Consider the following 27132-nt stretch of genomic DNA (forward strand, 5'->3'; position numbering starts at 1 on the left):
TTTATGCTATTTCCCACAGATTGAAAATAAATTTGCAAGAGCACAACTTCTCAAGCGGATCTGCTCCTAGTCAGAAAATTTTGTGCTTATTTAGCAGTGCCCTCTGCCGTCCAAATGGATCATTTTAATCTGATGCAGAAAATAAGCCACTGAATAATTCAACAAGTCTACAAACAGCCCTCATCCACCCACCAAATATTTATTAAGAACCTAGTTTGTATGCCAGTTACTGTGGAAGGTGATGGGATACACAGATGTATGAAAGAAGACACGAATGTAAATGCAATTACAAAGTTACTTGACCACAAACACAAAAAAATCACTTTACCTAGTTTTTCACTGAAATGAGACAGACACAGCTAGACTCTCTCCCTTTCCGAACTGTTCTGGACCATTATCCACATTAGCAGGTGTCTGGCCGTCTTTGGATAGAACTCTGTGGTCAATTACACAGGGAACAACATTCTGAAAGAGTAAACATTCTGGGACGTACAGTTTTAATGATGTCTGTGAGGAAGCTTTCACAGTCAACCTCAAAGGACACATCTGGTCTTATAGTTACCAGGGAACCACCGGTCACCAGATCTAACACACAAATCTAACATTCATTAAGCTTACATTGCTTTCTGAAAATGCACCATTTTTCTAGCACTGTGATGAAAAGTCTCAAAAGGAATCAAGTGGCAGAAACCCTGAAAATTCATCATAAACTGTTTTAGGATCCTTAGATCTGCAAACTGCCAACTGGAGTTACACAAGTACATACTGTTCTGAACTGGTACGTCTTCAGGCTTTCGGAGGGAGCAGAGGAAATCTGAAAGAGTTCCAAGAACTTCCATCAAAAATAGAAAATTCAAATATTATCAAAAGTAACATTCAAATATCACTACTACAGACCAAGAATGATGCTCTTATACCATTTTGTAGTGTTCCTACTTTTTGCCATTTTTCCATTCTTGTCGTTTTCTAGAGTAATTAGCTGTGACTTGCTCCTAATCAACAGAATACGGCAAAGGATGGTCAAGAGTACATTACATAAGATTATGAGGTCCATCTTGCTGAGACTCTCCTTGCTGGCTTTGAGGAAGTAACCAGTTGAGCTGGCAAAGCCCAAGTGGCAAAGAGCTGAAAGTGGTCTCTTGGCAACAGCCCACTAGGAACTGAGGCCCTCAGTCCAAAGCCAACAGGGAATGGAAAGCTGCCAATAACCACATGAGCGAGGAAGAAGACCCTTCCCCGGTCGAGATTCAGATGAGACTGCAGCCCTGGCCAGTACCCTGACTGCAGCCTTATAAAGGACTCAACTTTGAGATGTCAAATGAATGCTCTTTTAAATTGCTAAGTTTGTGGTAATATTATTATGCAATGATAAATAACTCACAGAGATTTCAAGGTATTTTTAAAAAAACATTTTTATTATAAAATACAAATAAAGAAAAACTAAAATACTGAAGAAAGATCAAGTCATCCTTTTGCTGCGCTGCCATCCTATTATAATCAAATGATAAACAGTAATTTGTCATGTTTGGTGTGCTATTTACAGCCATGATCATACCCATTTATACACTTTTGTATCATGTTTATTTAATATTTTTCTCATGTTTATTATATTCATTATTAATTTTACAGAATAGAATAATGTACGATTCATTGGAGATATCTGTTTGTTGACTATTTCCCTAAACCAAGGGTTGGTGAACTCTGGGTCTGTGTTTGGAAATCAAGTTTTACTGGAACACAGCTTTGCCCATTTGTTTACCTATAGTCTATCGTTATTTTTATGCTACAAATTGCAGTTGAAAGCTGTGACAGGGACTATATGGTCGACAGAGCCTAAAATGGCACTTTATAGGAAAAGTTTATTGACCCCTGCCCTAAACTTTTAAGAGGTTTATAATTTGGGCTATTACAAGTGACGTCACTTATAACACCTTCATGCTTATAATAATTTATACTTTAGGCACCTTAATTGGAATAGATTATGACAAAAGTGGACTAACTGGGTCTAATTCATAAAGCTGTTTTTAAGGCTGACACTGCCCCCAGTGTTTCTCTGGTGATGGTCTACTGTGACATAGTAAGGGTGGTGGGAATAAGAAGGAAAGAAAGCCTCAGTACTCCGATAGGTAACATTTCTCTGGTCCCTATAAATCTATACATGTGAGCTTACACTCTGGAAGAGCATTGTTTCAGTTTCGATTTAAAGTTAACCAAGAGGGAAATAACAGCAATTGCAACACTAAAAACAACCGAAAGAATTTTTTCTCACGTTCTACTGGGGATGAAAAAGCAGACGAAGTAAACTCTCCAGGTGACCAGGTGTATATGAAAGGCCCACTCCAGACTGGCTGCTGTAGCCAAAGGCACTGAGAGGGCTGACTAAGGGACAGAGGTGGCAGCCTCAACTATGTGCTGACAGTGGCAGCAATGAACAGTGAGGCAGCTATAAGTGCAGGATGAAGAAACATGTGTCACTCCCCTTAACACATCCTAGGCATAAACCTGTATACAACTGTAATTGAACGGTCTCCAGGTAAGAAAGTTCTACAGCAACTACGCTATATTTTTGAACAACAACAAAACTCTTCTAAAGAAAGTTATATTCTTTAGAAAAAAACGTATGGAATGGGACCAGCTACGTCAACCCTGACTACTTCTGAGATGAAAGATTAAGCAGGTTGATGGGTCTCAAATCCAGTCTTGTATGAATAAAGTAAGCGTCGGGAGGTAGAGGTGTCTGTCATCTTCTAAGGGAAATATTCTGTAACATGAAAAAAAAAAAAAGATCAGGATGGACCTGTTCCCCGATGAATAATGTAATTTAAAAGTAAAACTAGAAAGATATCTTAATGTAATTATCCTAATGCCAACACAGTATGTAAAGACAGAATGGATAACACATCTATTTTATTAAAATATTCCTGTCAAAATGTCAACCAATTTAACACAACCTAAAAAAGTATTCTTTTGGTTAAAACTCTTTTTCGCCTTTACATTCCACCTCATTTACGCATCAAATGATAAAATACACTGTGACTTCATGAATTACGCGGGGAAACTATGAAATTCTCCAAATTCTCCATATTGTAAGGAAATCAAACTATTTTTACAAAAACTAGGCACATGTCACTGAACAAAATATAGCATGTTCCTGAGGTATGAAGAGAGAGCCCTTTTTTTCTTGAATTTTCATACTGCAGAGGAAGAGGCAGTTTTATGAAGAGCTCGATTCACAATTAGAATCATGTCGTCATGTTTCTCCTTTTTCACTGTTTACTGTTAATTGCCTCGAAACTGACCTGCGGGTCTGGCAGCATAAATCCATCCGTGAGTCTATAATAGACTATTGTGGAATCGGACTCCACTATGGCCAAAGTAAAAGACATCGGCAAGTCTGGAGCACCTTGCAATTTTCGAGACGCCTTCAATATCTCCCTTATCCTGAAAATGAAGTCACAATACATTTAGGAGTCACAGTCACTCAATTAATAAGATCGAATTCTGTAAAATCTTGGGGAAGAGGTAGGCAACAATATTACATCCATAATGCTAAGGAAATGTCTGAAGGCTCAAATATAAACATTTAAAGTTGTCTTGCCACTCAGCAAGGAAGGGCTATCTGCAGACTTTCAATCCTTCTCTTTTGTGTTCACCCATCTCTCCGGATCGTCATACCTGAGAGAATCAAACTGTACTTAGGAATCTACAGGATGAGATTTTTAAGCAATGTAAAAGAGGGATAAACTTCTGGAAAAGCTGAAACTGACAGTGAGTGTTCCGTGCATCTGAATTGGCTACGGATCATGAGTGTTCATTTTCCAACTTTATCTTACAGAGAAGCACTTTGGTACTGAGGTTTGTACCAAATGGACTGCAATAAATATTTCACCCCCAGTGTTCAAAATTACTACCTATTTAAATGGCTATATAATATTACTGATAATTTATCCCATCATTCCCCAATTGCTATAAAGTTCTGTCATGTTTGGGGGGGGGGTGAAGGTTCTAATACATATAAGCTGTGACGGTCATCTTTTTTCAGGTAGTTGTTTCTTTTCGAATGTTTGTTGGGTCTTTCCAAGTATTGGGATTATTAGATCCAACTATAGATATTTTTATGGTTCTCAATATGTATTCCAATGCTTCACAAAAGCTAAGAGAAAAATATAGAGAGAAATAAACCTTTCTGGGTAAAATTTATATATCAAACAATCAATGTTATACACGAGTTCAGTTTGCTTGCTGTGGAAAATAGTCTATCAAATTTAATATCTAGGTCTTCAAAGCACTATTGACTTTTGTTTATACAAACTAAAAATCCTTATTACCTACTCAATAAAGCCTGTGTTCGACAATTCAGTAAATATAACCTTCAGAGCTTTCTTTAAAAGGCAAATAAAAAATGCTCAGTTGCCTTTTTCACTAAGCTAACCAAGTCTCCAGAAATTGAAAAAAGATTTACTAGCATATTAACATGCTACCACTGAATACATAAATAATTCAACACTATATTCTCTTTAGCAAAAGTATAATTTGTCCCCTTAAGTTCTACTTCCCATCCCTAAGTAAAAATTCTTTTGGTCACTCTTCACCCATCCTATTAGCTATTGAAACTATAAAGAAACTAAAAAGAAAAGTCTCTGCTTTGTATTCTTACTACTACAATAATTATAATGCTTTATTTTAAAAAAAATCAGTAGTAGACATTGAGATTTTTAAGCAATTTAAAACAGCAATAACCTTCTGGAAAAGCTGAAACTAAGTTGTCCTTGCTAAAACATCCCTTACTCTTTACGTAATATGCTAGAGTGATAACTGGTTTGTTAGAACATCAGTCACAAGAGGCTGCTTACTTACTACCCAGGTTTACAAAGACACAGAATGGAGATGAGAGAATGAGTTTCTAAGTTTGTTTCCTCATATTCAAACCATTTCAAAAATGACCTTGAAAGAGGCAAATCAACAATACAGCAATACTTCAGCTGTTAAGCATAACTGTCATGAAACACTTATTGGAGAAATAAAATCTGTCTCCCTGCAAACTGTTAATTCCTTTTCAAGAGTCAGCAAAGCATCATCTTCTCTTAGTCTTCCCTGTCATCTTTCCCCAACCTCTGGGCAAAGTTAAGTATCCTACCCTACAGAGGTTCCTACCCTACAGAGGAACCTCGTGCAAACCTACATTACTACCAGGTTGTTGCAGAAGTAATTGTGGTTCTAAAGATTAAAAACAATTGCAAAAACTGCAATCCCTTTTGCAACAACCTAATATAATCACTACCTTGTGTTTATACATTTAAGTATCTGTTTTCTACTGGGTTGTACTCATTTTCAGGCTGAAAGCTTTTTTTTGTTTTTTTAATTTGTTAATGCCCAATACGTGGTAAAATACCTGGGCAGAATGAATGAAGCTTTTTTTTTTTCTTCACCTTTTTTTTTTTAATTTATTGGGGTGACAATTGTTAATGAAATTACATAATTTCAGGTGTACAATTCCGTATTACATCATCTATAAATCCCATTGTGTGTTCACCACCCAGAGTCAGTTCTCCTTCCATCACCATATATTTGATCCCCCTTACCCTCATCTCTCACCCCCCAACCCCCTTACCCTCTGGTAACCACTAAACTATTGTCTGGGTCTAGGAGTTTTTGTTTCCATTTGTTTGTTTTGTTCTTTTGTTGTTTTTGGTTTATATACCACGTATCAGTGAAATCATAGGGTTCTCTGCTTTTTCTGTCTGACTTATTTCGCTTAGCATTATACTCTCAAGATCCATCCATGTTGTCACAAATGGTCCTATATCATCTTTCCTTAACGCCGAAGAGTATTCCATTGTGTATATATACCACTTCTTTATCCATTCATCTATCGAAGAACATTTTGGTTGTTTCCATGTCTTGGCCACCGTAAAGAAAGCTGCAATGAACACTGGAGCACACGTGTCTTTATGAATAAATGATTTCAAATTTTTTGGGTAGATACCCAGGAGAGGGATTGGTGGGTCATATGGTAATTCTATTTGTAATTTTTTGAGGAACCTCCACACTGCCTTCCATAACGGCTGCACCAGTCTGCATTCCCACCAACAGTGTATGAGGTTCCTTTTTCTCCACAGCCTCTCCAACACTTGTTACTATTTGTCTTGTTGATGATAGCCATTCTGACTGAAGTAAGGTGATATCTCATTGTGGTTTTTATTTGCATTTCTCTGATGATTAGTGATGTTGAGCATTTTTTCATATGTCTATTTGCCATTTGTATGTCCTCTTTGGAGAAATGTCTCTTCAGGTCCTCTGCCCATTTTTCAATTGGGTTGTTTTTTTTGTTGTTGTTGAGTTTCATGAGTTCCTTGTATATTTTGGATATTAGACCCTTATCGGAGGAACTGTTTGCAAAAATCTTGAATGAAGCTTTTTGAATGAAGGTTTCCATGTGGCTACAATAAATCTTTAGGAATATAAACTTTGAAATAATTTTCTGACAAATGTTTTTCTAAAATTTATTATGCAACTTTGTTACACTAAAAAATTCAACTTGGCTTAACTTAGGATCATCATTTTTGGTACTTATTATTGGAGATACACAATGGTAAATGGTGTTGGACTTGAAACCAAAATAGTCCCTAGAATTTAATTTCTTAAAAGCATCTGATATTCACTTGCTTTTTGTTCATCAAAACATTCAAATTGTTTTATCACTTGTCTCTACACTAGGGCTTGGCTAACTATGCTCACTTATTTTTTCACGGCCCATGAACAAAGAATGGTCTTCATTTTTAAATGATACATTTTGTGTGGTTATGTAAGTTCCTACATAAGAGCCTCAATTGTGCCACTCTTCCCACAGACCTAAAATGTTTCCTATCTGGCTCGTTAAGAAAAGCTTTGCTGATCCCTACTCTACACTATGAAAAAGGTTAAGAGTAAGAATGGAAGATACGATCACAAGGCAGTATACTTCTTTTTTTTCAATATTATTTATTGAAAATCAGCAGGAAGACGTTCCACTTTCTAATTAGGATGCAGAAGATCTCAAAAGACCACTATTCCTACCATACCGATAAGAAAAGACCTCAGTTGCTTTAAAATATCACATTTTTCTTTAAAGCCATTAAAAAGAAGTTTGAAGGAACTCAATTCCAAAAAGAAATGAGTCCTTCCCAGGTAAGTAGACAGCGAGAGACAGCCACTTCTGTCCCTCAGGGCAATTACTAAATGTGGGCACAAATGTCTACAGGAGTGAGCCTGCCACAAACAAGCAACACCACTGGGGCAAGGAGAAACCAGCAGGACGGATAACAGCCACATAGGAACAAGCACGGCAGATTGGACTCTGGGAAGACACCAATCCCTCCAGTTCACCAATCTCTCTCATGGGACTTTTGCTGCGTTGAAGCAACAGCACCCAAAACTAGGGAAGGCACTGAAAAGCAACAAGCAAGCTGTAGTCACATTCTTGCTGAAGACAGAGGCCTGAACCCATTCTTCAGACATCGGAAACCAGAACAGAACTGAGATACCTAAAGCTGCAACTCAGCCGTGACCCCTCTTGACTTCCGGTAAGGCTGGCTACATCAGGTCTTTACCCCACTTGCCAGATATAGGAAAGGATAAGCTCTTTGGGGGTGGGGTACCACCAACATCAGTCTATTACTCATACACACAGTCTGGTATATAGTGAAAAATGTAAAAAAATTCTAAATGATGTGAAGAGAAGCAGGAAAATATATCTAATAATCAAGAGCCAAAAGTCAACATAAGAAGACCTTCAGGAAAGAAGGTTTTTGAAAAACTCAGATGATGATATTAATAGCTAAAGGCTCTCAAATAGTTATTGTAAATATGTTATAGTACTGAGAAAAAAAGACAAAATGGGTGACAAGATAAAAAAAATTGAAGCAGAAAATGTAGAAATTCTAAAGAAAATAAAATGGACATTCTAGAATTTTTAAATAATATATATTTTTAAAGTACTGACTAGGCTTAATGGTAGACTAGGCAAGGCAATAGCAAACTTGTCACAAGAACGTAAATTGAAATAGAGAGAAAAAAGGAATTAAAATTATAAAATAAAACACGAGAGGCCTTTGGTACCGTATCAAATAAGTTACCACATGTGTAATTGGAATTGCGGAAAGAGGAAAAAGAAGTGTGTCTTAGTCCATCTGGGCTGGTGTAAGAAAACACCACAAACTGGGTAGCTTGTCAACAACAGAAATTTCTCTCTTCTAGTTCTGGAGGCCAGAAAGTCCAAGATCGGGGTTCCAGCACGGCTATGTTCTGGTGGGGGCCATTTTCCTGCCTCAAAGCTTTATTTAGATGAAGCAACCACAGATATTAGAAGCTGTGTCCTCTCATGATGAATGAAGGAGGCAGCAAATCTCTTTATCAGGCGCTAATCTCATTTATGGGGCTCTACCCTCATGACATAGCACCTCCCAGCAGCCCCACCTCCTAGTATCATCATCTTCAGGGATTAGATTTTCAACAGATAAAATCTGGGAAAACACATTCAGACTATAGCATTATAGAAGCAATAGCTGAAACTTCCAAATTGGTGTCTCTGAATGTAGTGTGTCTCTCAGAGAGGGCGTATAGTGGGATCTTGTTTTTATATCCAGTCTTGTATTTTCTGCCCTTTGAAGTGTTTAATTTATTTACGTTAATACTGGTATTGTTGGATTTATGTCTGCCATTTTATATTTGTTTTTTATATATCACGTCTTTTTGTTCCTCCTTTAGCACCATTTTTTGTATTAAATAGATATTTTCTAGTGCACCATTTTAATTTCTTTGTTGTTTTTTTACTAGTTTTTTTCTTTTTCAGTTTCTTAGTGACGGCTCTAGAGATTACTATATACATCTCACCACAATTTACTTCAGATTAATACTAACTCAATTCTAACAAAATATAGAAACCTCTCCAATATAGTTTCATTTCTTTCTCCCTTCTTTGTGCTGTTACTGTCATATATACTATGTCTATATATTATAAACTCAATAATACAGTGTTATAATTATTGCTTTATATAATCTTATGTCTTTTTTAAAAGTTAAGAGAAGGATTAAAAAATAGATTAGTCTTTCATATTAACCTACATATTTAATATTTCTGGTACTCTTTTATTTCTTCAAGTTACTCTCTGATGTGATTTCCTTGCTCCTACGTAGCTCCATTCTCTCTCCCATCCTTTATGTTATGTTGTTATATGTATATTACTTATTATGGTATAAGCCTGGTCAGTTGATTTTTGACAAAAGGCAATTCAATGGAGAAATTCTTTTCAACAAATGGTGCTGTAACATGAAGATAATACACCTCTATATCCACACATAGCACTAGTGTAACGATCGATGAGGTAGCACATGTAAAAAGGCTTAGCTAACTGTCAGGGACTCACCAAATACAAGTATCACTATATAGTGCTATGCCAGCTTTGCTACATTGCAAATTGGGACCTAATGCTTTTATCCACCCCCTTCCCTTAAGAAGGAACTTCTACCTTTGTTAAACTGCATAAAAATCAGCTAGATTCCTGTTCATATCAGAGATTTACTTTACAAAGAGATTATTTAGACGAAGCAACCACAGATATTAGAAACTTCAATACTCAGCACTGATGGGAAATGACACTGAAGCCACTACAATACACAAAAGTTAAAAGGTTCTTTAAACATCCCTAACTGGCAGAGTATAATGAGGACAGGACACAGATGGAAGGGAAAAAAATCTATTAAGACAACTTTTACGTATTTTCCATTTCTCAAAATATGATATTTAAATCAGAATGTACGTGTGTGTGTGCGCATGTGTGTGTTTCCTAAGGTAAACTGTGTGGAAATTTTAGCCCATATGTTGAAATTTGGGATAGAAATTTCCATTTCATTCATATTTGTTTTCAGGGTTCTTTGATATAAACAGCAAAACATTTTCAGACTTACTCAAAACACCCATGTGGGAAACCCTAAAATTTGAAAATTAGTTCAGAGTTGTAAAGAGGGATTTGTCTTCAGAGCTGAGGGAAGTCACTGTCAAAAATGAAGTGGAAGTTCCCATCTCTGAGCGCTCTTTATCCTTCTTGGTTGTGGGGGGTGGGGGAGAACCTTACCAATGAATGTCTGGTAATAACGGACTAAAACAGTTTATCTGCCTTTGCTACTCAAAGCACAGCTTGGGAAGTCTTACAAAGATTCTTGTCTAGGATCTCTTCTAGTCTATTTTTTAACATATGTTTAAAGTAATGTCATCACCTTTCTCCATTCAAGACCTTTCTTGTTTGTTTTCCTTTATAAAAAACTGATAAACTCCTAAAAATGTTTACTTTGTCTTTAAGTCAACAGACTGTGCTTTCTCAATCTAGTAACAACAACAACAAAAGGTTCCAAAGTTCTATTTTAAAACATCACAAACAACTATAAAGATGCTGAAAACAATGAAACACTAAAATACTATCTCACTTAACTTCTAACCAGCTTACAGTTTGAAATCTTAATTTAGAAACCATAGAACAAAGTGTGTGTGTATATATATACACATATATATACGTATATATATACATATATACCCACACACACATACTTTGTGTATATACGTATACATATATATATATATATGTATATATATATATATACACGTGTACTTTTTTTTTTAAACCTCAGTTCTTTGGAAAAATATTGTAGAGATGTTTCATTACAATTTAGATAGTAAGTCTTTGTAGTGCATTTGACAGAAATCCACCTATGAAAAACATAACCTATGCATTAATAAGAAAAATTTCAGATTTTTGAGTTCTTTATATCTCAAGGGAAAAAACCCACCTAAAGAAAGAGCTAAATCAGTATAAATCATAGTTGTTCATCAACAGTAACAGAATTTGATGTCTGTAACAGGTTTTTCTTTCTCATAACTATTCAGAAAGCTCAGCACACTAAAAACAGAGTGGTTCCAATTTTAATAAAGCAAACTTGAAAACAAGCCTGAGGCAAACAGACAGGTACAGCCCTTCCTTATCTAAATACCTCCATACACCTGAGCATTCATTTTTCTGTAACAATCCTACAATACAGACTAAGTCATATCAGGACATTTACACAGAAGACAAGAAAGTTGAAGACAATATTACTTTTAACTTCAAATATTGTTGAAACAGAATATATCATGGGTTAAAATTATTATTATTTTCAACCCACAGAAAGCAATATTCTCCTTCTGTCCTCTTCAATGGGACCAAATGGCACGTGCTGTAGCCTCATCAATTAAAAACATTAACTGCTTGATCTGCCTCATTATGGTATTTTGGAATGACACCCCATCATCCAACTCTGAAGCACAATGTAAATTTAAATTGGTGCCCAAGAAGCGTTATTCTTCCGCAGGCTCAATCCTGAAGAAAACTTTCAAGGATAACAGACAGCCTCCTTGGGAATCATGCCAGTAACTTCCTAGCGAAAAAGCAAGGTGGCTAAACTCCCAGGGGGCGTCACTGAACAATTAAGTGCCTGTGTAGCTATTCACCGCAGTGGGAAGCCATTCTGCTAATAGAAACTGCAAGCTCTTCTTTTGGAGAGTGAGAGAAAAATTGCTGTGTCAGTTAAAAGAAGCTGCCAGAATTGGGGGTTTCACCAGCAACAGATTTCCAACAGAGGTAATATGAGGACACACATATGACATGCAGGCAAGTCAAAGGACAGAAATCATTTTACGCGTTATTAAACTTTAGGCCTCACATAAAATAACGGTCATTAAATGAATTTATAACAAAGAATATACTTTTGAAGAGTGGAAATACAGGGAAATAATTAATAGGGTATTCTTCAAAACAAACTGTAGCATTTCAGGATTAAATCTCATAATTAAGAACAATCTTTTAAAATGTTCTAAATCTAGTTAATAATACTGCATTGCATAATCAAAACTTGCAACAGTAGATCTTAAAAGTTCTTATTACAAGAAACAATTTTCTCGTAATTATGTAAGGTGATGTTGTTAACTAGACCTCTTGTGGTGTTCATTTCACAACATATACAAATATCGAATCATTATGTTGTACACCTGAAACCAATAGAATGTTATATGTCAATTATACCTCAATTGAAAAATTGTTTTTAAATCTTCTAAAGAAGGAATTCACTTAGTTCTAGTAACCATTTACTCCACCATTAACATTAAGTCCTTTTTCCAAGACACTAAGGAAAAAGAAGGGATGAAAGGTAGGGGGGTGGATATGAATGAAAAAAAATTCACTGAAAGGTAAGGAGGCTATTCCTATCACTGACAGTGCCTCTCCAGACCTGTGATTGTTCTCTATCCTAAATGCATATTATAGTTACAGTGCAAAGTGTGGGCAATCGTGACAAATATTGCAAGCAGATAGATTTTGCAGACATTCTAATTTTTTAGAAACTCTTAGAAGGTTACTTGAGCATAACCTTATATTCTTTAACATTTCTCCACTGCAGGAATTTAGTAGTCTAAGAGAGTTCATTCAGTCATTCAACAAACACATAATAAATACCAAGTACCAGCTACCAGGCTAGGCACCAGGGAAATTGCAATGAACAGAACAAACTTCCTGCTTTCATATTTTCTTGTAGGGATAGGAAGACAGTAAACAATCAAAAGGAAACTAAATATATTGAGTAGCAATAAATGCGTAAGTGTTATAAAGGAGGACCACATAGTAAATTGCAATAATATAACCAAAAGAGTCTTGATCAAACCAATTGACCAACGTTCCTAGGCTTTTAGCCTTATGGCTGCTGAACTAGCAGATGACCAGTTTGGTACGTGGAATGTTGAAGCCTTTTTCCAAATTTCTAGAGTAATATTCAGATTGGAAGATGCTAAGAAAGAGAACATCTGGAAAAAATTTCTCTCACGCAAAATGTCGATTTTAGAGGTTATCAATCACCAAAAAGCAAACAAAATGCCACCAACATGTGGGACTGGGGGCATAAAATGGCCACGGGAGAGGTTCCACTATGACATATGCTATCCACTCTCCTGCGCTGGCACCAGCAGGGAGAGTCGTTTATATTGTAATTCAGTCAGGTTTAAAAGGATGAATGATTCATTGTATTACTAAGCCAAAAAGATTTATAGATCATTTCAAAAAACAGTATCTTAACTGTCTCCGGATTTTATCATTTACAAAACACTTTCACTCATATTTTTTTTAAAACTCATAACATGTATAAACACAGTTAAGCTTAAAATACGGCAACTGTGGTTTTAGTTTTCAGCACACCTCTCAGATTTTACTGAAGAAACTAAAATGACATTGAATTGGGAGACAACATAGGTTCTGTCAGGAAAAAAATTGGTAATTAAAAAATAGAAAAGCATCTTTTTCCTCATAATTTGCTATGGGTCCTTGTGTAAGTTACTTAAGATATTTTCCCATTTAGAATTACCTGTAATACTAATACTACAGAGACCTGTAATATTAATATTATCCTAACTCATTGTAATATACTTCTCCCATTTAGGGACACTCAACAAATATCAATGGCTAAGTGGTCCAAAAAAGAAGCTAATCAAGCTATCTGACCAGAAAGTTGACTTCACTTGCTACTTTAGCACAAAAAAAGGCCCCTGGCTTTCATTAGGATTCCTCTGCTTGCCTCATCTTTAAATTCACCTGGTCCCCTTGGCCTCTATGAAGCTACTGAGATGATTTTATATCATTGCTGGGGAAACTGTCCTCACAACCTCTACAGTCATTTACCAAACATGCTACATGGGTTCTTAGATTTACCTTAGTAAGAAACAATCTAGAGTACTTCCCCATATGTATATACAATCCAAATACATAATACAGTATTTTAAAATGTAAGCTAAAAATTATTTTACATCAGCATTAGGTAGTATTTTTAGATGAGAGAAAAAGGAGATGTGTCCTTCCCTTCAAGAAACAAACAACCTCATACTCCATCAGCATCATTTTCCCACTAGATAAGCAGATATGGGTAGTCTAACAATTCTATTCTCCCATTCGAGATCGGCAATTAGTATGCAATCAATCTTTACACAAGGGAAGCACTGATGGGTGTAGGTACCAATCTGTAACCCTCCCCCTTCTGTCTCAGTACCAATAAAGGAGATGACGCTAGAGATCTAGTAATCCCACAGGTTATTTCATACCAACTTTAACCTGAAAGACCTCCTGAGACTTGAAAACTACGCCAAAGTGTTTTAACTATGAACATATACTATGTGTAACTGCTTTACAGAAAACACCAGTCACAAACTGTACTTCTGCTCAGAGTAGTGCATTCACTCACTGCCATTCTAACACACATTCATGTTGTAATGGAATCTGACTGCACTATTGCCAGAAACTGTACATAAAATCACCAGGTTCAAAGCCTGGGAAAATAAGTGGGAAATGGATACAAAAACTGTGTAAGGAGTCTTAGAAAATCACTCAGATATAATGTTAAATCTTATCTAAAATTGTTACCTTTTAAGGAATCAGCAAATCCATATACATCATAAAATAACAGAAAGAATAAGCCATACAAAAATAATAATATAGGCCTCTCTGCCACTCAATAGTCAAGATAGCTACTGAAGTGGTTTTAAAGGATACAGTGAGATTACTTATTGTCATCACTCGAGAAATATTTTATAACTAAGTTGTAGTTAACTATGTAAATGACAGGGTCTGGTCCAGTTTTACAAACTTGGGACTTTAATGGAGGGGATAGCTCTAATGCCTTTTATGCTATATGCCCTTTGTCAATAACATGAAATTGTACCTCCAGCAAATCACCAAGTCCTCTGGTTCTCGGGCTTGTATACCACCCAGATTCTCTAGTAATAAAAATGCTATTTAAAGTTTTTAAGGAATAAAGAACATTTTTTTTAAAAAGTACTCTAATCAAAACAGCTAAGCAGCATAGTATAGGATAGCAAAACTGCGGTGCTCAGATGGGTTGTGTAGTATGTGGAAAACAATTTATTTCTAACAATGAAGTATCAAAGTTGTCATGTTATTTCTTAACAGAAAATTAATATTCCCCGTAATATATTATCATTCTCATCCACCCACATTCCACCATGCTTTCATTTTTTTTCATTGAGACATGATCGACATATAACACTGCGTAAGCTGAAGGTGTACAATGTGATGAACTAACCTGTTCAGCAAAGAGCAAAATCACCTGCCCACCTGTTATGGCTGAGGGAAGCACTGATAGGTGTAGGCACCACAGTCTGTAACCCTTCTCCTTCTATCTCGGTACCAACAAGGCAGATGAGCTGGAGATCTGGTAATCCCACACAGTTTACTTCATGCCAGCTTTTACCTGAAAGAGCATCATTGAATGGACAGTAGTGTTTACCAAAAATCAAAAATAAAGATTCTAAACTTCTACCTAATACTCCGCTGAGAAAACCCCACTCATAACACTCTCTTCTCTTTATTTTTCAGTATTTTCTGCTACCCGATAATTTCCAATGTAAATGAAGAAATTACTAAATTGACAAAATTAACAGTAAATGCATATATGATGGCTTATTATAATGTCAGCAATGCGATATCCCAACCTAACTCCCCAACTCTTCACCACAGCCCCAATAACGAAACAATATAAACAAGTAACTTACTCTCCATGAGGTCCAGGTAAACCAAGAATGCTATGTAAACTTGGGTGGCATCTCCTACATCTAATTCCATCATTTCTAAATACTGAAAATCAAAAGGTAATGGTTAAACAGAGAAGGATGAATCTCTTAATATTTTCTTTCACTCAACAACTATTTATTAAATATATATAATGTATAAAACTCTTTGCTATGTAGAGTATGAGTTAAAAGGCAATTTAAGATCTGATCCCTGCATCTAAAAAACTTCCAATTATTGGATAAACACATTGCATACTTGTTAGGCAAATAACAATATGACAGTAAGTAATTAAAAGCCAAGTGAGTGGAATTACAAAAAATGTGACACAACAGGTCAGAGATGCTCTATTCAGATGGCTTAATTGGTGAATATTTTATGGCAGAGGTGGAATGCAATTGAGCCCTGGAAGACATGTACGATTTGAGTAAACTGAGAAGGTAGAGTAACAGTGTAAGTAATCACACAAAGATGAGAATAAGCCACACATATTCAAGGGCCTATAAAGAAACCTACCTGCCAAGAGTAGAGACATTTTTAATAAGATTTTTGTTGCGGCATGTCAGTGGAAGCCTCTATTTCCCTGGTCTCTTATTTGCATGTGGAGAAAAATCAGTTAGAATACCACTCCTGGCCTCTTTCCCCACCTCTTCTCACTTAAGAGTAGGGAGTTCTTTAATTGCTGGATTTTAAAGAAAGGACCAAGAAAGCTGCTACTGCTGCTTTCAGACTTGCTGGTCAGCACTGGGGGAACCTTTAGGGGTTTACTCCTTCAGGGGTTGCCTGAGACTATCCACCTATGTCAGTGGCTAGATGAGTAAGCAGGGCTAATGCAGAGGTGAGGGATCAGCAGACCCGCATGGCTGCCTATCTGATGTCACATTCTCCTACCGGCCTCATCGCTTCATTGCAAGTATACAGGTTACAGGGGTGTGGTTAGTTTTCCTCCAACTCCACATGTGCTTGAAAACAGCACTGAAAACCTAATTGGGAACCAGGTTGGAAGGCCTTGACGGTTAAGCTAAAAGTCTGACTTTTTCCCATAAGGAAACATGGAGGATTTCTACGCGTGAGAATAATATAATGAAAGTGGTGTTTAAGGATGATACATCTGACACCTTATTACTGGGTAGACTACGTTATTTTCAAATCGAATATTAAAAATGGAGAACTGGAAAAATCAAGCACCCAATGTATTTTCTTTTCTTTCTTTTTTATTAATCAAGTAGATCCTTCAGGAAGAAAATCGAAAGGGAAGGTCTGATGGTCAGGGCTTATATAGCCATTCACTTCAAAGGGAAAAAAAATCTGCAATTATAAACACTGACAGCACCACCAAATCTAGATGAGGTTTTTAAAACTTGTTACGGGTGTTTTACTTATGAAATACTTACACAGAGCTTACTATGTGTCAATTGCTTTACACACATTAACGGATATAATCCTGTAATAAGCCTATGAGGTAAGTTATTACTCCAATTTTACACATGAGGAAACAATGAGATTAAACAACTTGCCCCCAATCATAAAGCTGGTGACAGACCCGGGATTCAGACTCAGGCAATGTGACTTGGAGTTCATACTCCTAAGCACTGTGCTGCCTCTCCACCTTACGGGTTTTTCTTTTGATGGCACTGCATAACCTCTCCCTGTTACTGTGTGTTTTTCTCACCTTGAGGGGGAATAAGGGGACAGAGGTCTGGAAAACACTAAGCAGGATAAAATGAAAAGGGGTTGACGTCTCAGACTGGCATCCTCAAAATTTTCCTTTCCTTGACTGTTTTTAGGCGACTCCTGTTGAACATTGCTCTCCAGCAGGAGGCTGCAATTCTCCTAAAATTACTAGACCAGTCCCTGAGGTTCCTACAAAAGCCCCATCGCCGCCATTCATTGTCCATTCACTGCTTGGCACGTTACTGGTACAAGGCAACAATGTGCCCAACAGAAGCAAGCAAGAAACTACCTTTCTCTCCCTTGCTGCTACTACAGAAACAGACGCCCACGGGATGAGCAGTTCTGCTTTGGGGAGGAACCTCACTTTCCAAGAAATTCGAAAACTTAGGAAGCTGCACTTCAGCAAAATCAAGACGCACTCTCTCGGGGCCCGAGGCTCAGTGCCTACACCTTTATCATGATAGTCTCTGAGGTCTTCTCCATGGCCCACAACCTGTTTCAGCATGGTGGCTGTGAGGATTAAATGAGCCCATCCCCAGAACCGGCCCTAGACGGCAAAACTCAGCTGTTAGTGGTGTGGCTGTTGTCGGCCTCTGGCTTGAGAGGGGCTGGGTTTGTCTTTCCCTCCGGTTAAGAAGTGGGGGGGGGGGGAAAGAAGGAGGGGGAGGGGGAGGGGGACGTGGGGGGGAGGGGCACGTGGGGGGGAGGGGGGACGTGGGGGGAGGGGAGAGGGACGTGGGGGGGAAGGGGGAGGGGGGCGTGGGGGGGAGGGGAACGGGGGGAGGGGGACCTGGGGGGGAGGGGGAGGGGGACGTGGGGGGGGAACGGGGAGGGGGGTAGTGTCTGAGCAACAGTTCAACTCATTTAAACAAACAAAACCAACACTGCCTGCGGCTGGCAGTGTGCTTTCGGGTCCCCTTCCGTGAGGGTCGCGCGCACCCAGCGCCCCGGCCCCGCACGAGTGCAGGGGAGCGTGCAGCCCGGGGGTCCGCCGGGCGCAGGGGCCGGAACCGACGCCCCGCTCCTCTCGCGCTTCCTGACCTTTGGGTGCGTGCCTATCCAGGCGTCCTCGGGGGCCCAGGAGTGGGCGCCGCCGCCGCTGCGAGGGCCGCCCGGGCCCAGACCGCTGCACCCCGGGGTCGGCTCAGAATCGCCGCGCTCCTCCATGCCGCCCGGTGGCGCGCGCCCGTGGTGCACCGCGCCCCGCGCCCGGCCAGAAGCAGGGCCGCGCGCGCCTGGGTTCCGCCTCCCTGCGGCCGGCGGCCTCCGCGGGGGAGGACGCCCATCCCGGGAGCGCAGTTAGATCAGCCCCGCCTTCTGGCCCGAGCAGCTAGAACGTGCACAGACGCGCTCGGGTTTCGCTGTGCGTGTATCCCAACCCGGGCCGATGGGCGAGTGAAGAAGGTTCACTACCCTGAGCCCAGAAGCCCTTAGCTCCTCCTTACATCAGTGCTGTTTGCAGCTCTATTGAGAAAGTAGAGAATCCTTGTGGCCTCTTTGCGTTCAGCACGGGGTCCAGGTCTCCAATTCCTGAGAACAGGGAAAGTCTCACTCAGTGTCCTGTCAGGTAAGCTTCAAGTGTGGAAGTGGATGAGATCTCTGTAGATGAAAGTGAAAAGAAGAAAGACCAGACTGCTGAGAACCGTAATTTGGGGGTGGACCCACCTTTCAGGATTAGAGGAGCACGAGGAAGTAGGAATAGTTGAACGAGTGGTCAGAAAGGTAGGAAGCAAACTAGCATAAACGTGGGACCAGTAAGCCAAGGTTGAGGAGTTGCAGATAGGCAGTTAGGATATTGTAAGCATTTTTGGATTTACTATGAGTGACATGGAGAGAACACTGGAAGTTCCTGTTAGGTTTTAATGGTATCTCTCTGGCTGATATGTTGAGAATAGACCTTAGGAGGCAAAGGTAGAAGCAAGGACTGGTTAGGAGGCTACTGCATTTGGCAAGGCCAGATTCAAAGTCACAGGCAGAGAAAGAACTTCTGCTTCCAAATATGACTAAGACCCTACTGGACTATCCCCCCGTAGGAAACATTTATAATATAAAACTTGGACGTTATACAAAAAGCAACTACCAGAATATACCGAATGCAAACAGAAGCAGGCTCACTGGTAGGAAGGGCAGCTTGCTTGGAAGACAGATGAGGAACTACACAAGAAAATTTTCCTGTCCTTCGTGTCTAGCTTGAGACTCAGTACAGTCCAGGAGGCAGGCTCAGCAGCAGCAGGGGTGCATATGGAAAACCTCTCCATTTTTCTTATCTGGGGAACCAGAAAAGTGAAGCCAGGAAACTCTGAATGCTTAAGACATTAGGAAATCCCAGAAGGGAAGGCTCCAGAGAGGGGATTTCCCAAACTCTGTTGGCTCACATCTCTGACAGGTCCTGAACCACTCGAAACAGAATTACAGCAGTTCAGTTAAGAACAAAGGATCTGAACGGAGACCAGAGGTGTACCCTAAGAAACAGAGTTTGCAAATAATCCAGCCAAGAAAATTACCTACTAATATAAAGGAAATAACACTCATCGTGGAAAAATAATAGACTCCAAAACCTCCACAACTCATCATTCAAAATGACCAAGACATGAATCAAAATTACTGACGTAGGAAAATCACATTTGGATTACATTTTCTAGAGCCCGATACTGAGATGAATCAGATGTTGAAACTAACAGAAAAGGATTTGAAAGTAACTATGAAAACTATCCTCCATGAAGCAAAATAAAACATGTTTTCAGTGAATGAAAATTTCAGGAGTCAAATAGAAAATCTCAGCAGAAGAAAAGAATCAAATGGAAATCCTGCACCTGAAAATTAAAATCGCAGAAAAAAATCTCACTGGGTAGATTTAATAGCCAAATTGCAGAAGGGGGGAAAATGTGAACTTGAAGGTAGAGCAAAAGAAATCATCCAAGATGAAAAACAAAGAAAAATGATTTTTAAAAAATGAACAGAGCCTCAGAGACCCAAACCTGATATCAAACAATCCAACATACTTATAAATAGAATACCCAGCTGAGAAAAGAAAGAGGATGAAGCAGGAAAAAAAGTTGAATAAAATATTTCCCCAAATTGGATGAAAGACAGAAATTTGCAGGTACAAAATGCTAAATGAATACCAAGTAAAATAAATACAACAAAGTCCATGCTGAAGTCAAACTGTTGAAAGCCAGATAAAAAGTTTGAATGCATCAAAAAGATGGAATATACGCATATTACACACAGGGAGAAGAAGTGCATCTATTCCTGAATGTGATGTAAAACCACACATGAAGATCCATAAATTGTGCTAGAATGCATTGCATTTGAATCAAGTCATTAACATTTGTCTCCAGATAGCCCCTGCTAAGCTCTAAAGGAGCAAAGGGCACTGAAATTAATAGGTTCCTTAAAGCACTGAACACAGACACTAATTCAAGTCATTGGAAGTGAATAAATCTTTCTCTTCGACTTCCCAGTCCATTTAGATGATGGTATTTATAGTAGCATTAAGAGCATTTTGTTTCTACTATAGCAGAGGGTAAATTTTATAAATCAGTAAAGAAATCCAATGGAATTAGGTACGATGTGAACAAGGCTCAACTATCTTCAGGGGAAGATTTTCAGTTTAAACTTGAGTTTAAGAAAAAAACCGAGGGAGGGCGGTAGGGAATCCCAGAAAGAAGCAGAAAGACCTGTAAACTGAAAAGACAATGGGTAATGGTACCCTCTGGCAAATAGATGATGATCTGTTGCTTACAAAAAGCAAGATACGTTTAAGCACGAATATTAAGTGCTTATGAATTATAATGTCATTGTCTATTTTAAAAAGACGAAAATGGAGTATCTCTTGGCTTTTGTATTAAGCCATGAAATTCTATAAATAGACCTTGGTAATTGGGCATGGCTAAGAAAAAAGAAACAAAGGATTTGAGAACACTTAAAACAACCTAGTTTTTAAAGGATTAGAATCCAAATGGCTATTGTGGCAATGTAGACTGAAATCCGTAGAGAACAGGTTTGAGTTTCAGCTCTTGATAGAGTGAATGATTTCTCCTTTTACAAATACTTAAATAGTTCACTATATTAGAGAAGCAAAGTGGTTTGGAAAAAAAGCGAGGTAAGTAACAACAAATAAAATGCCCCCTGAGTATACTGGATATGATCAAGTTCAATGTAATCTGGCACTTGCTCTACTGATTTCCCATCTTGATACGTGAGCCAGACCATATTATTCCCCCAAAAATATCTGTAATGTCTAGGCCGAGACATATTAATTCAGTTAGAATCTCAAGAGGAAAAACATACTTTGAGTTGTGATGTGAATTTTTAGAAGAAAAACTTTTTACACAGTATTGTATAAAACAATGATCTCAAGCTGAAAATTTTAGGCTAGCATTCTGGATCAGCTTTAATGCATTGGTTGTAAGAATGTTCATATATATTTTGTTCCTTATTTTGTACATAAAGCACACAGTTTCCCATTCTTTGTGTCTCAAGGAGGGTACGTGAGATGTTTACACTTTGGGTAAAATATTTAGAATGCTATGATATTTTACTATTCATGTGAATGAGCATATATGAGGGGTTTTTATCATTCAGAAAATAATTTAGAGTAATTCAAAAATATGTTCTCTCCAATTTCTCATTAATTTAACAGTGCAATCTAAATTCCCCATTTACAAAATCAGGATATATTTAAAAATTTAAAATACGGCTTATATTTGGGGCAAAAAACAAACAAAAATAAGGTACCTAGTAAAGATAAGCAAGCTCTTTATGGAGAACATTATAAATGTTACCCAAGATCATGAGAGAAGACCTTACCTAAATGGAAGACATACTGTGCTTCTGAAGAGAAAGATTCAATGTTGTAAAGATGGCAGTTTCCTCCAAATTGATCTATAAATTCTAGCAATTCTAATCACAATCCCTAGAGGGACTTTCCTAATACCTGATAAGCTGATTCTGAAATGTGGGCATAAAGGGCCAAAAATAACCAAGATTCTTTTGATGAACAAACTGAACGACCTTATTATAAATGTTATAATTAAGAGTATGTGATATCGGTACAGGGATAGATAAGTAAACTGATTGAACCAAATATAGGCGTACAAATTTTGGCAGAAATGATGTTGCAGGGAGGAGTTGAGGCAATGTATTTTGCATATATATACATACAGATGTTTGTATAGAAAGAAATTGGATCCCTAATTGCACCATAAACAAAGTCAATTCCAGATAGAATAAAGGCTTAAAATGAAACACAAAACATGTAAGATTTTAGGAGAAAATATAAGAATATTTTATGACCCTAAAATAGAGAAGAATTTCTTAAATAAGACACAAGAAGCACCAACTGTGTGAAAAAAAGTTTGATAAATTTGACTATATTTCAATTAAGAATTTTTGACACAAAGATCGTGGAGGACAAAAAGCTATAGACTTGGAGAAGGCATCTGTAACCCATAATTGAAAGACATGATTCACATCCAGAATATAAACAGAACTCCTAAAAATCAATCAGGAAATAAAACACTCTCTAGGGGAAAAATGGGGATAAACAGGAAAAAAAAAAAAAGACATAAATGGCCAGCAAATAAAATTGGTGCTCATCTACATTGTTAGAGTGAGAAAATGTAAATTAAGGCAAGATGGTATGATAACATACCCGTGAAATTGGCAACAAAACCTCAAGAGTTGGCTGAAAAGTAGAGCAGATGCACAAATCCTATGATCCAAGAACACCTGCTCCCAGGTACATAGCCTAGAGCAGTATTTTTCAAATGGACAATAAGGATCCACTGTGCTTGTAAAGTAAACATGAATGCGTTGGGGCCAGTTTTTAAAAATGAATTTTAAAATAGAATAGGAAATAGAATATCAGTGTGCATTGCATATAGTTAGAATAACTGTTACTAAGTATTGCCTCGTGAAATTTTTGTTTGTTACATATTTATAGCATACCATGATACCAAATGTGTTTCTAACTGATGGTTATGGTAAAAAAAAAAAAATTATCTCCTTTGGATCAGGAGACATATACAAGAATATTTATGAAAGTATTGGTTGTAACAGAAAAAAACAAAGACAAGCCAAATATCTAACAATAGTAGAATAGATAAATCCATTGTTGTACATTCATACAAAGTATTATTATGTGAAAATAACGAGCCACAGCTTCAATCAACAACTTCGATGAATCTCAAAAAACCGAATGCACAGTGCAAAATATTAGTCACAGAAGAATATATGAAATATGATTAAATTTACATAAATTTCAAATACAGCTTGCACGTGGCTGCTCACAGCAGCAGTATTCATAATAGATCAAAAGTAGAAACAGCCCAAGTGTCCATCAGTTGCTGAATGCATAAATAGAATGTGGTATGTCCATATAATAGAATATTATTCAGTAATAAAAACAAATAAAGTACAGATACATGCTACACCATGGGTAAACCTTGAACACACTACGCTAAGGGATAAAAGACAGTCACAAATCACCACATATCACGTAATTACTTTTATGTGAAATGTCTACAATACACAAATCAGTAGAGACAGAATAGGTTAGTGGTTTCCTAGGGCTAGGGTTGGGAGAGAATGGGGATTGACTGCTAATGAATATGGGATTGCTTTTTGGGGGCAATGAAAATGTTCTAGAATTAACTGTGGTGATGTCGCATAACTCTGTAAATATAATAATACAAGCTATTAAATTGCATACTATAAGTAGGCAAATTATATGGTATGTGAGAAAAATTCTAATAGAGGCAACATTATGCCTATGAGAGGCATATTTAGGAGGCATATTAGTCAGGGTTATCCAGAGAAACAGGACCAATAGGATGTGCACATGTGCAGAGGTGTGTGGGGGGGTGAGGGGTAAGGGTAGGGAGAGAGAAGAAGGAGAGACAGAAAGATAGATTTGTTGTAAGGAATTGGCTCATGCAAGTGTAGGGCTGGCAAATCCAAAATATGCAGGGCAGGCTGGAGACTCAGGGAAGAGTTAATGTTTCAGTCTTGAAGGCAGTTTGGAGGCAGAATTCTTTCCTTCTTGAGGAAATCTCAGTCTTGTCTCTTAAGGCTTTCAACTGATTGAACGAGGCCCACCACATTCTGAAAGATAATCTGTTTTACTCAAAGTCTACTGATTTAAATGTTAATTGCATCCAAAAAAATACCTCACAGCAACAGCTAGACTGATTTGATCTAAGTTTTGGGTACCAAAGCCTGACTAAGTTGACACATAAATTTACCATCACAGAAGATAAAGTTCTAAATAAAATGAAGACACTGATTAATACAAAATTCAGTCTTGTGCTTATCTCTGGGGAGTAGAGCAGAGTGTTGTGTCAGGAAGGGACATACCAAGAGCCTCAAAGTTAATGGTCATGTTCTGTTTCTCAAGGTGAGTGCTGGGTATATGGACATTCGTTTTTTTAGTAGCAAACTATATATTCATATACATATATAGTCCATATTTATTAAATATTTTATATTAAAAGTTTTCTGAGGTTTAGAGTACAAAGGGCTCTGTTTGTATACAAAAAGCTGCATATATGCAGTCCGAAATAATACTTGGCTTTGTAAATATAAAGTTATTAAAAGCAAGTCAGGGTCCCCACAATAGCCCATCTCTTTCTTCAGATATTTGTCCAACATTTGCTATCAACATGGGTACTGACTCTCAGTAATGAGGAATGAGTACAAACCCATATTGAAAATAGCCAAGTTGAAAATGCCATATTAAAGTTACCCCAAAATGTTAACAGTGGTTGTGGTGGAATAGCGGATCTAGAATGCTTTTTTTCTTTTTCCATTTCCAACACATTTTTTTATCCCATAGTAAAACAGACTTCAATGAATCATTGAATGTGGAAGCTTTGGCATAAAAGGACTAATTATACTTAGCTTGTTTGACATGTCCCTCCTTGCTTCTTCTATCCCTCCCTCCATTCTTACCTCTTTCCTTCTCCCTTCCTTTCCCTGTGCTAAATGTCAAAGATTCGTCTATGCTCTGGCTTGCATTCAAGAACTACATAATAGTATTTATAGAAAAATGTTTTTCAATTCCAAACAAATGTATGCAAATGTAAAATATACTCCTGCATCTCATTTAAGATGACTAGGGTCCCTTAAACTGTATTCACTCATTCACTCATTCACTCTATGGGTCCCTTAAACTGTATTCACTCATTCATTCCAACATTTATTCCGTGCCTATTCTATGCCAAGGCACAGGTGCTGGAAATGCATGGATAACTGAGATGTACTGTATGAACAAATAATATAATAAATTGGTGTGTGTTACAGTGTTATGATGGAAAAGGAGGATAAGGAAGGGAGTGGAGAGAATTAGGAAATGCCTCCTTAAAGAACTGTCCTTCAACTGAGTATTGAAAATAAGCCGGAAAAGGACAGTAGGCAGAAGGGGATGGAAAGGTTGGAATTTCAGGTAGATGGAACCATAGAAGCAAGAAGGGTTAGGGTTAGCGTTAGGGTTAAAGGAGACACAAAATTTAAAAACAACAATTAAGGATAGGAGAACACTGACTTAGTTTTTGGCTTAAGGGAAAGATGCGAGGACAGCGTGGAGATAAACGATGGAGAAAAGTCATGGACTAGAAGGGAGAGGAGGGAATCAAAGGCTCTGTCACCAATAGGCACCTGCAAGTCAGGAGTACGTTGGTAGAGAGTTTCGAGACTGGGGTGTGGAGGAAGTTCAATAAAGAAGGTGAATTCTTCTGAGGTCCTAAGGGGATCCAAGGAGAGTGGTGAAGGCTTCTAATAGTTGCTGCAGAGAAGGAAGGGTAACACTAGTAGAAAGACTATGGGGTAAGGTTGTGGGCAAGTTAGGGTGGGAGGTCATGAACGTGCACTGGTGTCAATCCAGCGGCCACATCGAGTGATCAAAGCCTACACAGTCTCACAAAGAAGAAACCCCAGATTTCATTACTGGCTTCCCTGTGTTATCCTCAAGAACACATATCCTTTAGCAGTGTTGCCTAGTAATTTTATTTTACGCGCTAATTGTGTTCTTTCTCCTTCTCTTCTTCCTTATATCTCTTGTCCTCCAACAGGTATGGATTTTTCCCTCTCTTTGTTAGCTTAGGTCATTAGGCAACAAGAAAACCATCCAAGCGAATCTCCTCTTTCAACATGCCATCCCATCAGGAAGCCCAGGATCCAGGCTTGTCAGGCAGACATGGGGCTTCCGAACATTGACCCACAAGGGACTTTCCTTTAATTTCAAGGGTTCGATCTCGCTGTAAAACTCGGCAAGTCTTCAAACTTGGTGTGAGCCAAGGTCTCTTCTACTCAGTCAAGAACGAACTTCGGGAGAAATGAAGTGTATACCGAAAGGCAAACATTCTGCCTTTGTGGAAGTTAAAAAATTGTTTATCATAATGAGTAGTTGGGTGGCTTTCCATTTTAGAACTGTACCCCTTTTAGTCAATAGGTGCATTATGAAAAACTGGATACATTGCATCACTGTGAAGGACTTGAGACTGCGGTTTGCAAACGCAGAATAAATTTTCTTGGAGTGGTACCCTTATGTACACACACACACACACACACACACACACACACACACGCCCATTGGCAGACAGGGCCACACCTCACCGCTCCCAGGGAAGCCACAGACCTCAGCTGTACCAGCTGAGCCTGGGCTGCAGGAACTTTCCGCAGGACCCAGTACAAACAGCCCACAGACACGACTGTCTGCGAGCCCGAGCCCCGGGCGGGCGGGCGCGGGCGTTGGCAGGTACGCGGTGCGCCCCCGCTTCAGGGCCTGGGCGGGGCCGCGGCGGCGGGGGGGGGGGTCGGGGCCGCCGAG

The 27132-nt window shown here is 38.3% G+C and overlaps 1 protein-coding gene across 1 annotated transcript; it reads right to left on the reverse strand.

Moving 5' to 3' along the window:
• Positions 1-1394: 1394 nt before the first annotated feature.
• TSEN15 (tRNA splicing endonuclease subunit 15) lies at positions 1395-18508 on the reverse strand. Its single transcript, XM_081025987.1, has 5 exons — positions 18345-18508; positions 15614-15695; positions 15177-15312; positions 3300-3441; positions 1395-2761 (listed from the first exon to the last, which is right to left on the reverse strand). Exons 1-5 carry the CDS (start codon positions 18468-18470, stop codon positions 2741-2743), a joined length of 507 nt encoding a protein of 168 aa, XP_080882113.1. The 5' UTR covers positions 18471-18508; the 3' UTR covers positions 1395-2740.
• Between the last annotated feature and the right edge of the window lie 8624 nt (positions 18509-27132).

Source organism: Rhinolophus hipposideros (genome assembly GCF_964194185.1).
Source record: "Rhinolophus hipposideros genome assembly, chromosome: 19".
Taxonomy (NCBI): Eukaryota; Metazoa; Chordata; class Mammalia; order Chiroptera; family Rhinolophidae; genus Rhinolophus; species Rhinolophus hipposideros.